The sequence below is a fragment of the Lissotriton helveticus genome, chromosome 11 (assembly GCF_964261635.1).
Source record: "Lissotriton helveticus chromosome 11, aLisHel1.1, whole genome shotgun sequence".
NCBI lineage: Eukaryota > Metazoa > Chordata > Amphibia > Caudata > Salamandridae > Lissotriton > Lissotriton helveticus.
Window position 1 is genome coordinate 630,786,307 of NC_136072.1, and position 14,506 is coordinate 630,800,812.

Genomic DNA, 14,506 nt, shown 5'->3' on the forward strand with positions numbered 1-14,506 from the left:
ACCTTTTCCCGCTACATCAGTCCCATCTCCTGTTAATACATCCACTTTCTCTCAGTTCCCCGTGCTCGACCCGGAATCTCTTGCTAAACTGTCCACTCGTGTGAAATCTGGATCCCCCAAGGACTGCTGCCCTCCCTCTGTGCTTCGCGATGTCTGTCTTACCCTTCCCCATTGTATCCCTCCCTTACTCAATTCCTCCCTCAATTCGGGCATAGTCCCCAGCTCATTTAAAGAGGCCATACTGGTGCCCCTCTTAAAAAAGCCTGGCGCCGATCCAGCAGCCCTCGCTAATTACCGCCCCATTTCCCTTCTGCCCTTCCTATCCAAAATCCTTGAGGCTCATGTTACGACCTGCCTCTCACATTTCATCGAGGAGTCCAACTACCTGGCACCTAATCAGGCCGGGTTTAGACCAGCCCATTCCACCGAGGCCGTGATCCTCGCTGTGCTGGACAACCTTAGATGCAATGATGACAGAGGACAACCCCAGGCATTAGTCTTACTCGATCTATCGTCGGCTTTCGACACGGTGGACCATAACATCTTAATCCACCGTGTCGAATCCGCCGGAGTTTGCGGGGTTGCTCTGTCTTGGATCAAATCCTTTCTAGAGGAAAGGTCTCAGGCAGTCAGCATGGGCTCCTTTCGCGCTACCAGCGTCTCTTCACCCTGCGGAGTCCCTCAAGGATCTTCTCTGTCTCCCCTTCTTTTTAATTTGTACCTTCAACCCCTCCTTCACTCCCTGGGCAAATGGGATATCACCGTGTTTAATTACGCGGATGATCTACAAATTATTTTTCCCCTCACTTCTCCCGATGCTGCCATCAATTTTCAGACTGCCATGACACATATCCAGCTCTGGATGAACCAAACCAACTCAAGCTCAATCCGGGCAAGACTGAGCTCCTCCTCCCGGGGAGAAGTGCCCCTTTTTGGGGTCCTCAGTACTGGCCGGCTGAGCTCGGAACATCTCCCTCTCCGGCTGGATGTGTCAAGAGCCTCGGAGTCTTGATTGATTCCGGGCTCACTCTCAAGGCACAGGTGAGTGCAGTAACATCTTCCTGTATGTTCCAGCTCTACAGGATACGGAAAGTCGCTCACCTCCTCTCGCCTGAAGCCTTGCTGCAAGTCCTTATAGCCCTGGTGATGTCCCGGTTGGACTTTTCAAACTCAATCTACTACGGTCTCCCTAAATCCTTGTTGTCCAGGTTGCAGATCGTCCAAAACCAGGCTGCTCGGCTGGTCTTCAAAATCCCCAAATGGCAGTCGGCCCAACCCCTATTACGCCACCTTCATTGGTTACCAGTGAACGAAAGAATCACTTTCAAGGTTCACTGTTTGGTCTTCAAAGCTCTCACTGGTCCCGCCCCTGCTTTCCTCAAGTCTCTAATCACTTCTTATTGCCCCCCTCGTACCCTGAGGTCTACCCATCTCCTGCTCCTTGTCGTCCCCCGCTTCAAACTCTCCAGATCGGGTGGCCGCAGCTTTTCTTGTCTAGCCCCCAAGCTATGGAATTCCCTCCCTCTCTCACTCAAGTCATCCTGTTCCCTTCTTTCTTTTAGGAAATCCCTAAAAACACTACTCTTCCCCCATTAATTTTTCTCCTCCCCTGCTTTTTCCTTCTCTTTTCTAATCCGATTAGCGCCAGGAAACCTCTGGTGACAGTGCGCTCAAGAAATTTGTTATAACATAACATAACATAACATGTATGTCCGACGCTGTACCTGAATTGCTCGTACAAATGTACTGACTGCTATGTTTTCGATCATTTTTTTTATGTATATTTTTATTGATTATAACACAAGAGTAAAAATGTACATAACAGGTGTCATTTGGTGGGACATATTACAGCGGTGAACGGGCGAAGGAATTGAGGAAATACATTAAACTTATAGACATCTGAAAAATATCAATACCAGCTTAGAGCTGAGGCAAAACAATGCGATACAGATAACCATACGCAAACCTTATCAGAGCCCGCCCACCAGGAATACAGGATACGCAAATTGAACACTCGACACCCGGATATGAGGGGCAAAAAGATCAGGAGAATATGCCACATCTCTTGTGAAGAAGGGAAAGGGGAATAGAAAGGTCATAGAACAAAATAAAGGAAAAATAAATAAAAAAACCCTCAACCCCCCACCCCGCACCCCTGCAGATGGCTACGACCTAACCCCACTAGCAGCGTTCCTGTCGCCCCCTAAACTACACCCCAAGGAAGGGAAAAGATGGAGGAGGAGATGTACTACAAGACGATACGGGCTCCCGGACTCCCCTCCCCCCCCGCCAAAAGCAGACATCCCCTACCGTGGTATTAAGCAAGTTGTAACAGACTAATAAGCAAACTAATAGGGGAGCCACCAACAAAGAAAAGACCGTCCCGCCCAGCCCCCGACACCACAGAGGCAGCAAATCCCTTTTCGATCACAGCAGTCACACCAAACCCAGACGATAAGAATTCCATCTGGCCCGCACTCCCACGGATACAACCCAGCAGTGCCAAAAGAAAGTCACTGTACCGAATTCAAGTCAAATTCAGCCCTGGCCCTTACAATCCATTGCACAAACCCCATCCAGGAGAACCAATATAGTAGCAAAAGAGTCAAAGCGTTGTTGAAAAAGGAGATCAATATAGCCTGAAAGAGTCAAAAAGGTTAAGTCTCGAAGTCTATCGGACACACGAAAGTCAATCCAAAAAATATTAGTGGAGGTCTCCAGTAGAGAAGGAAGAAGTAAGTCCTGTGCGGGCGATGACTTCGCCGATCTTGCTAGGTGTTCAGGGGCTCCAGTAACGTGTCGCTGTAATCGTGCGGGTACAACTGGCACCAGTTTCAGAACATATTCGGGGTTCTCCTCTCGAGGTAGATCAAGCTTCGCGGGGGTAACCGTATGTTGCAGGTCGGACACAAGGCTGGAGTCCGCTCAGTCAAATTGTGGAGAGCAGCCTCCATTTGCAGGCGAAGAGCCCCGATGGCGGCCATTACGGTCCCCAGGGTCGGTCCACACACTGTCCGATCCATCTCCGCGCGAACGATAAGAAAGCAGATCTTCAACCCCGGAGGCCGGCTACTCCGGGGGAACCAACAGGCGCGGAGTGGACGGAGGCAACTGGCGACTCACAGGCTTGGCAACCGTTACACCACTGCCGAGAGCGGGGGCCCCACCCGCGGACCCCGAGGGCTGCAGCAGGGTCCCGGGACCTGGCCCCCCACCCACCGTGGCATCCACGTCTCGTCGCCGTTCGTCCAGTATTCGCAGGGACCAAAGACCACCACCAGGATAGAGAATATATTCCACTCCGATGAGACCGGACTCTGCCGGGCACCCGCGGCCGATGTTGTTCAACTGAAACCCGGCTGGGTCAGTACTCGAGGCCCCGGCTTACACACTGGAGGAGGCCCAAAAATTAAAGACGGTGTAACTTCATCAATAAAGGCGAGAAAAACTCCGGGATTGCCCCCCTGGGCTCAGCAACGATTCAGACACACGGGAGTCTGGCGGGAGGTCAGGATGAAGTTCAGGATAAGTCCGCCAGCGACGGAGGTCGACGGAGCCGGGAGCTTATGCGGCCATCTTGGTTGCTTGCGTAGCTCCTCCCTCGTTTTCGCTCATTTTTACAAATAAAAAGAGTTAAAAATAAAATAATGGCACTAATGTCCACAATAAAGGAATACGCTGGACTATTGGGATACAAACTGAACAACGAAAAGTCAGAATGTAAACCTCTAAATGTCCACTGCACCAGAGAAATGCTAGGAGAGTCAGGACTGGCCTGGCAGACAGGACACATCAAATACTTAGGAATCCTCTTCGGCAGCGACCTGATAACTACCCTACGACACAATGAGAAACTCTTACTAGGGACCACGCCCCATATAAACTACCTGACATGCATGCTCCAAATCCTCCTAGCAGATGACTTCCACCAAAAAATAGACAAAATGTGCTCCAAATTCACCCCTCAAAGACACAAGGGGGGTGAACCTAGCAGACTTTAGGCTCTTCCAGCTAGCCTTCCTAGCTAAACAAGGCACACACTGGGTCGGCCAGATGCCGGGATACACACCAATGTGGCAGAAGGTGGAAAAGGCCATACTGAGCAATCTGAACCCATTAGCCCTACTAACGGCTAACGCATACCCACACACAAATTACACAATCCTGAAAAACACCAAGATAGTGCTCCTAAAATTGGACAAACAAATGGAGGTCAGCATCAAGGGGTCCAAATCAGAAGCTCAATGGACAAATAGCAATATAAAATACAAGGGGAAAAGTCTCAAATTTGATACATGGATAGAAAAGGGCATCTCACACTCTCACCAACTAGAAAAGAGCGCATCACCGCTGACTTTCGCTGAGCTGAAAACATCCCACCACCTAGAAGAACTAGACCTTTACAGAGTCTTAAAGACAAAAGGGAGTTCTAGTAAGGCACCACAGGTTTAAATAACCTCGCCATCCTCTTTCATCCTACCAAGGTCGCAGCATAAGGCCTTTGAAGTTGACCAGCCCTGGCGCGGAGAGGTGTGAATCCTTACTGCCCCATGTGGCAACATGTCCTCCGGTTTACCTCATCTTAGGGCACTCCTGCCTCTCACCGCTAAAGTGTGAAGTGGTCCCCCCATGGACCCCTTCTAGTACCCTGGCCCTTTGTTCTCCCCTGTTGGGAGGGGCCAGAGGGGTATCGGGCATTCTGGAGAAACAATTTGCAGATATGGGCCTCCGAGTGCAAGCTGAAGGAAACAAGGCTCTTCGAGGACAGAAGACAAGGCTGATCATAGTCCACCTTCACATAAGAGGAAAAACAGTACTGTTGCTTTAAGACAACCTAGGAGTTCCACAGTCACATAAAGTAGCACAGTGCCATTGATCCATCTGTTCTTTTTTCCAGTTTTAACCACCACGGGAAGAAGAAATGTGGCTCACTTGTATAAGGTTTGTTTGTATTCAGGAAGAGGCCTTATATGATAGAGAAGATTATGATATGAACTTCTGTTTTTCATTTTTGGAATTTCTTTCTCTAGACGGAATGGGTTTTGGGCAACAAATTGGGGTGCGCAGGAGCTGAGGCCTTGCTACCCTCCTGCAACAGCATGAAAAAAGCCCTCTGCTACCAACACTTTTTAATTATCGAACTTTCTGTGCCAATTTGAGTTTTTTTCTTGGTATTAAATAAATGTTAACCTTTTGGGAATGCCTTCTAATCCTCACGACTTGAGTGTGCCTCCCTTGACTTCTCCAGAGATTTTTGACCATGATACATATACAAGAACTGTTGTTGAATAGTTTGCAGTGTGTAGTAACAGTCAGAGCTCAATTCTTAATTGGTGACATGCCGCTGCTGTTCTTGCTCTGTTCGATAACCGAAAGCACTAGGGGAATAAGTACTGGCAAATACTTCTGGCTTGTATGTTGAATCCTGATTAGCACAAGCCTGCTGTAGTGGAAAAACAAACAAGCATTGGCAATGCCAGTAAGTCTTGCCTAAGCAAGACCTATTTGCTTTGCCAATGTGTTTTAGCCATGTTGTACACCAACGTGGCTGCTGTTCAGCTTAGCTAAATGTTATCGGCGGGAAGGAGAGTGGGGTGGCATGGAGGGTTGTGGAGTGGATTGGAGAGGAGTGTCGTAGAGTTGAGTGTTGTGGAATGTCGTGCTGTAGAGTTGAGTCGTGTAGAATGGAGGGACGTAGAGTGGAGAACAGTGTCGTAGAGTTGGCTGGCATAGAATGCAGTAGTGTAGAGTGCAGTAGTGTGTCATAGAGTGAATTAAAATGGCATAGAGGGAGTTGAGTGGAGTGGCATCGAGTGGAGTATTGTAGAATGGATCAGCATGGAAAGGGGCGTAGCATGGAGTTCCTTAGAGGGGAGAACAGTATTGTAGAGTGGTGTGGAGAGGCGAGGAGTGTCATGCAGTGGAGTGTGTAGGGTACAGTGTGATAGAGTAGAGTGTCATGAATTGGAAGATCATAGACTGGATGGTCGTAGTGTAGAGGGCTGTAGAGTGTCATGTAGTGGAGTAGAAGCGTCAATTGGAATATCTTGGAGTGGCGTAGAGTGTCGTTGAATGGAATGTCATAGAGTGGAGGGGCATAGAGTGTTGTGTAGAGTGGAGTAGAATCTCATAGAGTGAAGTGTCGTAGTGTGCAGTATCGTAGAGCAGAGGATCATGGAGTGAAGTGGTGTAGCGTGGAGTGGAGTGTGATAAAGTGGAGTGGAGTAGAGTCATACTCTGGAATAGAGTGGCTTAGAGTTAAGTGGCATAGAGTGGAATGGTGTAGAGTGAGTGAAGAGTGGAGTAAAATGTCAAAGAGTGAAGTGGAGTGTTGTAGAGTGGAGTGTAGTAACGTAGAGTAGCATAGAGTGCTGTAGAGTGGAGTGTCATAGAGAGTAGTAGAGTGTCCTAGAGTGGTGTGGAGTAGAGTGTCGTTGAGTAGAGTGGAGTGTTGTAGAGTGGCACAGGTTGTGATAACATAGAGTGGAATAAAGTGACATAGAGTGAAGTGGCGTAGAGTGGCATAGTGTGGAGTGAAGTGCCATAGAGTGGAGTAGAATGTTGTGATTTGCTGTAGAGTGTCCTAAAGTGGAGGAGCGTAGAGTGACATAGTGTGTCATAGATTGGAGAGGCGTAGACTGTCGTAGAGTGGAGTATGCATGGTGTGGTAGTGAACTGCCATCACAGACAACACATTTTCAATTGAAATGACCATTACATTTGCAAAGACATACAGTTATATTGAGAAAACTATACAGAGCACAAACGATAATGTGTGGAAATGGTATCAACTAGTGTACTGATTTGTTTTGATCGTATTAAAATGTTTGTTTCCTCTTTAGATTTCCAAAAAATGGGCTTCATATGTGATTTCCTAATTCCGATATATTGTGAAAAATTCCCACATTTAATTTACAGACATTTACTCACTGACTAGCCATTTCCTATTGTAGTCTCTGCCATAAATTTAGAGTCACTGTCGCCAGCTGTGTGTGTTTCATAATATCAAAAGATCACAAATGCCTTTACCTAGAGATTGTTTTTAATAATGAGCGAGTAATTTCTGTACAGATGTGTTGTAGGAACTCCCACGTGGGCTGAGATATTATATTGTTAAACATATAATGAATATACCTGTGAACTTGTGTTACAGTTATTGCTCATTTGCGCTATGTCCTTCCCTCATACCCCTTCAATAGACACAGTACACCTGTTGTGCATTATTTTACCAAAAGAGAAACAGGAAATGTAAATGTGATGTTACAGAGATCAAACTGATGACAGGATTCAAATTCTTATTGTCCTCTTCTTACAGGCAGCCGAGATGGTGAGCCAACACTGTGAGGAGTATGAATTTCACTTAAGAAAGGTTAGAGACTACCTGGAGAAGCGACTACAGGTGAAGTTCAGATTTATGCTCTCCATCTTTTTATGCATGCTCATACTAGGGTCAGACAGGCCTTTTAATCCTTCTTGCATATCCTTGGTTTCTGGTTTTGAAAATACAGGGTCACTACTTGTGCTTCTCTCACTTTCCCCTGCTCCCTGAGATTTACTTCAGAAAGCACAAGGAAGCTTCAAGAAAGAGTTAAAGAGAGGGAAGGAGGGGTGAGGAAGAGCGAAAGCGATCAGAAAAGGAGAAGAGAGATAAGGAGAGAGAGAGAGATAATGGATGGATGGAACTAGAGAGATTGTTCGATGAGATGAAGGGAGGGGGCTTTTTAAAGCATTTTTGCCAGCCTTAGTTCATACTCCCAAGCTGTTAACACATGTTCCTCGTCCTCCAACTATTGCTAGTGAGCTTACGTGTCCACACTTGGCAGGCCAACAATGGTCAAGCTCCCACTTATCATTGCATGCTTGTATTTTTCACCTACGAACCCAGCCCCTTTTCTTCTCATGTTTTAGTCTGTGCTTTATTTCCTACCTGTGATTACATGCTCGCAAATCTGCTTTTTACACAGTTGTACAATAATCATCTATAAATGCACATTCACTTGTGAACACTTGTTTATATCACTTTTATATCCCATTTCTCTTCAGTCTTTTTCAAGAGTCATACTTGAACATGAAGGCGTGTACCTTAATTGTAAAAAGGAAAAAAGGATAAACCGGTCCATGTGCAGAATATTATGTCTCATTATTCTTCTGATTGGCCTACCCAGACTCCTTTAGATTTTTATTCACTTAAGTAGATCGATGTCCCTCGCTTTCTGTCCCATTTTCTCTTTCATTTATTTTCTTTCATCTTCTCTACAGTTATATATTTTTATAGCACCTCTGGTCTGATTAATGGCAGAGGGAAGGGATTAAGATCTACTCGTCTGGTAGAAGCAGAACCCTGGGGTAAAGAGAATATATCAGCCCTTATGTTTACTGGTCATCCAGGGCACTGCTGTGTGGATGACACGTCATGATTCTTTAGCTCCTTTGAGCGTTGGCATGTCAGAAATAGTTTGGGGAACAAGCCATCATTTCTTTTAGTAATGATCACTAGGATAAACCCTGAGTAATAGTGCCCTACCAAAGTAGAAAATCTGCAAGTGTTCTGTAGGCCTGGTCCATCACATACCTTTTCTGTTTTGTGAGTGCCATGGGCCATTTTCATATTCTTCACTATCCAATGGGGAAGACCAAAGGTTTACTAGGCGATCCCCGAGGCTGTGAGCAATTATTAACACCCCTTTCTCTGATGTGTCACCCTTTGTCTTTATTTCAAACACTGCAGGCGCCCTAGTTCATCTGAAAACTAATGGGGTCATTCATGTCTGAACACTGGGTGCGGGTGTGACTGTCATACCACAAAGGCCTTCTGCATAGTCATTGTCATTGGATGAGCATGAAACGCTGATGCTATACCAGAGAGTCTGAGACAAAAGCCCTCAAACTGGCTAAGAAGCTACAGAGAGTGCACAGTTTTTTTGCAATTGCATCCAAGGCAACTGGCAACATTACCCAGCTCAAACAAATTGTATGTTATGTAGTATAGTATATAACTGTTGGAAGATTAAAGTATTATGTAGTATGGCAAGGGTGCCTTACCATGTAATACTAGCCGAATACACAAAGATGAACCCCAGGTACTCCCTCAGTACAACTTCTCTCAGTCCTGGTAGAGTGGTAAAGAGCAGACGGGCTATTTAGAGAAACATGTGTTAAGCATTTCATCTCACCAACTTGGACAATAAGTAATTGACATGACTGGAGAAATCCAACACCAATTGCGATTCTCCTATTAACATGACCAGAGAATCTGGATTTCATTAAAGACACGGAGGCTGACATTATGCATTTATCCTTTAATAGCAACTCACACAGCCGCACTACATCATAAAGGATAAAGTTCTAGAGTTAACAACAAAGGATGTATCCAGGAGATGATCTGCCTCTTTTAAAAGAATCGCAGCAGGAAGAACTTTAAAAACTGAGAGATCCGGGTAAGGAACGAACTTCATAGGTTGAGAGATCAGGAAGCTTGAAAACATCATGGAAGAAACTTCAGCAAGTCAAAGGCCAGCCGGTTAAACGGAATTGTCTGAAAGAAAGAAAAGGTTAAGAACCAAGAGCCTAAAGAGCTATCTCATCAGATAGGCATAATAACAGATTAAAAACAATTGCAGCAATCAATAAGATCATGAACAATATATCAAAAGATGTAATAAGTTCATAAAAGACATCCCAAAAGTTGTAAAAGGGAGGAGGGAGGGATAATGTCAGCCTCCGTGTCTTTAATGAAATCCAGATTCTCTGGTCATGTTAATAGGAGAATCGCAATTTCATTACAAGACCCGAGGCTACATTATGCATGTTCGTAGCCCCGAAGGACAACATCAGACATATGCTCGATAGGCTTGCAATAATGACGAGCAAAGGTGTTAGCATTTGACCAGTCAGCAGCTTTCAGGATATCATCCAATTTACCACCTGACAAGAAGGATTTACTGGCCATAGCTCCTCTAATAGAATGTGCTTGAAACTTAGAGAGGTCGATACCAGCAAGGTTCATGGTAGACTTAACCCATCTAGCTATGGAGGTGGAAGAAACAGGTTTAAAAGGTTTCACAAAAGAAACTAAAAGTTGATTTGCATCAATAGAGCGTAGGAGAGACATCCTAGCGTCATATTCTTTCATACAAGCAACCACACAAAGTTTAGGCAAACTGTCAAAACGAGGATAAAAGATAAAATCTGACATGGTTTTAGTTCTTCTTAGTAATTCAAACTTGACACCAAACATATCATAACACCTATTTGAAATGTCTAAGCTTCTGATGTCAGATACTCTCCTACAAGAGATTAAACATAAGAGTGTGGCGAGTTTAAAGGAGAGAAACTTTCTATTAAGGGAAGAATTATCTGGCCAAGAACAAAAAAGGTCTAGAATACACTTGACATCCCAAAGGGTCTGGTATTTAGGTCCAGGGGGTCTTCTTAGCCTTATACTCTTGAGGACTCTACAAATGATAGGATTTTTACCTACCGATTTACCGTTGATAGGAGAATGACCAGCAGAGATTGCGGATCTAAAGCAATTAATAGAGCGATAGGAAAGGCCTCTGTCAAATTGTTCGACCAGAAAATTTACGATATTCACGACAGGAGTCTCCACGGGATCCAGGCTCCTTTCCAGGCACCAATGAAACCATTTCTTCCAAATGTTGTTATATCTAAGGTGTGTTCCAGGTGCCCAAGATTCTCCGAGGAGAGAGAGAGCTGTCGACGAAAGTCCAGACAGCTCGTTGGATTGCCTGACACCTTCCAGGCAAGAAGGTTCAAATTCCCCTCGAGAATAAGATGATGATCTTCCCCGTCTGCGTTCGAGACCAGGCCTGGGGAGGCTGGGATCAGAAAAGGAATGTCGCATGCTAGTTCCAGGGCTGTCGGGAACCACGCCTGGGACGGCCAAAAGGGAGTTATTAGGATCAGAAGGCATTGTTCCGATCTGACCTTCTGAAGGACCCTCTGAATCATGGCGAAAGGAGGGAAGGCATAACCCAGGAAGTGGGACCAAGGTTGGAGAAACGCGTTCACAGCAAGAGCGCCCGGGTCCGGCATCCAACTGAAGTAGTTGGGAAGTTGGAAGGTAAGCCTGCTGGCAAATAAATCCACGTCCATGGGACCCCAAAAGTGGAAGAGGGAATTGAAGACGTTCACATCGAGTTTCCAGTCCGAGAAGTCTATAAGGAATCTTGAATTCCAGTCTGCAGAAATATTCGATTTCCCGGGAAGATATTCCGCCCTGAGGGAAATTTTGTGTTCCAGGCAGAACATCCAAAGTTTCCTGGCAAGGTTGGAGAGATCCGCAGATCTCGTCCCTCCAAGGCGATTGATATAGGCCACAGCGGAAACGTGGTCCATTTTCAGAACGACGGATCTCCCTTGGATGGAGTGTTTGAAGCTCATAAGGGCGTATAAACCGGCCGTCAATTCCAGAAAATTTATGTGTTGAGAAGATTCCGACAGGGTCCAGACCCCACCGGTGTTCTGGTCTTCCAAACGAGCACCCCAGCCATGAAGGCTGGCATCTGATTCTAGGACAAAATCCGGGGATAAGCCGAAGATAGCTTTGCCGTTCCAGGCGTCTAAGTTCTCCAGCCACCAAAAGAGCTCTGCCCTGGCATCTGGGTCCAGAGACACAAGGTCCCCATACCACAGACCCGAATTGAGGTGAGAAATCCAACACCAATTTATAAAAATAGCTCAGTCCTGCCTGCTCATCAGCGCTACCCGCGGTTTCTAGTAGGCCACAAGCATTTTCAGTTCACGGTGCTCACCACTCGCTGCAGGCTTTCTCACACCTCCAGACTATGGCGAACCTCCTGCATTCGCTGGGGTTCACTATCAACATGGCGAAAACATACCTGACTCCCTCTCAGATGCTCCATTTCATCGGAGCTGATTCCAGACACGCAATGCAGTTTAATGCCTATCCTCCAGAGCGGCAAGTTCAGCATATTTAGGTTATGATACCAATGTTTAAGCCTCTATCCTAGATTGCAGTGACCAATTATTCCGAGGCTGCTGGGCCTCATGGCCTCCTGCATTCTGCTAGTGACACATGCCATTTGGCATATGCAGGCTCTGCAGTGAAACTTGAAGATCTAGTGGGCGCAGCATCAAGTGAATCCCTCCAACATGGTCCAGATCTCGCAGTGAACCGCACAGGACCCGCAGTGGTGGCTGACTAACAGCGATTGTGTCCGAAGTAGACCCCTCTGCCTTGCCCACCCATACCACACAGTAGTGACAGATGCATGTGTCACATCTGGGAGAGGTGGAGATCAGAGGATTCCACATTAACTTACTGATTTGCTTGGCAATGAAAGCCTCTCGTCCTTCAATCAAGGCAAAGCTGGTTCGAATGTACACGAACAACACCACCGCCATGTGGTACTGCAACAAACAGGGCGGATTGGGTCGTGGACCCTTTGTCAAGAGGCACTGTGTCTCTGAACATTGCTAGACCAGCAGAGTATATCCCTAGTGGTTTAACACCTGGCTGGTTCTCTGAATTAATGCCAGGGCGCACAAACTCAGCTGTCGATGCCTAGGGGATAACTAATGGTGTCTCCATCTGGAGGTGGCTCAAGTTCTCTTTCAACAGTGGAGAAAGCCTTTGTTAGATCTGTTTGCCTCTGCCAAGAACGCGCAATGCCAGCAGTTTTACACAGCTGAGTTTCCAGGCGGTCTCGCTCTGAGACGCTTTTCGTCTTGAGTGAAGCTCAGGCCTCCTATACGCCTTTTTGCCCATACCACTCCTGTCCAGTGTGCTCAAGAAAATCAGGAGTGACTGAGCCCCAAGTCATTCTTGTGGCTCCAGACTGGGCACAGAGAGTCTGGCATCCCAAGCCTCTCGAATTGAGCATCGATCCTCCGTTCAGGCTGCCACTTCCGGGGGATCTTCTGCCGCAGCAGCAGGGGAGGGTCCTCCACCCCAACCTGTCAACTCTACATTTTCTTGCGTGTAGATTAAGCAGCGGCAGTTGATAGCATTCAACCTTCCTCCCGAAGTTTGTAATGTTATTTTGGCGGCCCTCCACCAAGACTGTGCACACCTGCCAGTGGAACAAAACTTTAAAATATTGTACAGAAAGGGCTATTGATCCTCTTTCTGCTTTCCTCTCTCAAATGTAATGATGATGAGTCCAAGCTTCGTTGTACTCCAGTGTATAAGCACACTCAAATTCACTTAAGAATGCACACTCGTATCTACACAGGAAAACCTAGCACTTCCCTGCTCTGAGACATAATATTCTTACCAAGGATTGTATGTTCTTACTTACATACGAAATCCCGCTCATATTCATTATGTCATCAAGGCATGTTCAAATCATCCACTGGGAATTATTTATTTCACTTTTAAATGCATGCTTAGGCCTATAACTAAGCCTTCATACACCTGTGACCACAAGCTCATGCTCTCCTGTTGTTACCTCCTAACATACGTATGTACAAATGTTGTAACCTATTAACGTAGACTCATCCTCCTATCCTGCCATGTTAAGCTATGAATGCAGGCACTTACTCAGCTGTGAGTGACTGAGAGTTGTGTTTGCCTCTCTATATTGTGTGATCAATATCTGTCTCTCTCAATCTCTCTAGGCTGAGTTTGGACAGGACAAAATCAATTTCAACAGTCGTTTCCCTGGCTCTCAGTGTCTTCCAAATACCTGTAATGTCTCCATTTTAGGTTCAGCACTTAAAGGTAAGAGGTTATCCATCTATGTTCCTGCATACTTATATATCCCTTCTTGTCTGTCACATGAACTATTTCAGAAGAATCATATAATTTCCCTGCTATGAGGGTAGAAGAGCTCAGAGATGACATTAGCCTGCTTCCAGGAGCTTGTTACCGAGGTGATATATATATATATATGGGTGCACCTGGCTGCGGCAAGCAGGTGTAACACTGTCATTGCTTGGGAACAGTCTACACAGTCCCCCTGAATCCGAATATACCCATATTTTTCCTGCCCAGTTCATATAAACCTGATACTTATTTTACCTCTCTTAAGCTCATTTCACTCGGGCACTTGATGGCTTTCTCAGTCCGGCTATCATTTTTAGGTCTCGCGCCTATTGGTGCAGTGCCCAGCGCGAGACATTTAGTAGGCAAAAACAGGGTTTAGAAGAGTGACCTAGGAAAAGCACACGCTTGTGCGTGTGCTTTTCCTGTTGTGTCCCGCTATCGGCCTTTGCGTGCATGTTTATCAGTAAAACGACACGCAATAGGCCCAAGGTGGGCGCGTTGCTCCGCCCATGGCCTATTGGTGTCTATTACGCGCTTGGTGCGCATAATAGACACCAATAGGCCATGTGGTTTCAATAATTGTGCCCAGACACAGGCCCGATCATTGAAACCACGGCTCGCTGTGGCGCGCGCGCACCACTCGCAGGCTTCTGCTATTATTTTGGATCCATTTTACAGCGAAGCAACTGAGTAGGTACCCTTACCTTAGGGCAACCTAGGGAAGCAGCTGCCACTCCTGTTTTTTAGGTCTCGGCT

The 14,506-nt window shown here is 46.2% G+C and overlaps 1 protein-coding gene across 2 annotated transcripts in view; it reads left to right on the plus strand.

Annotated features, from left to right (window-relative positions):
- SCLY (selenocysteine lyase) overlaps window positions 1-14,506 on the plus strand; it is a 189,770-nt gene that overhangs the window by 148,268 nt on the left and 26,996 nt on the right. For both annotated transcript variants that reach the window (XM_078666457.1, XM_078666456.1), the window contains exons 10-11: window positions 7,316-7,399; window positions 13,603-13,705. In XM_078666457.1, coding sequence (XP_078522583.1) covers window positions 7,316-7,399; window positions 13,603-13,705 — 187 coding nt within the window. The remainder of the gene's footprint in view (window positions 1-7,315; window positions 7,400-13,602; window positions 13,706-14,506) is intronic.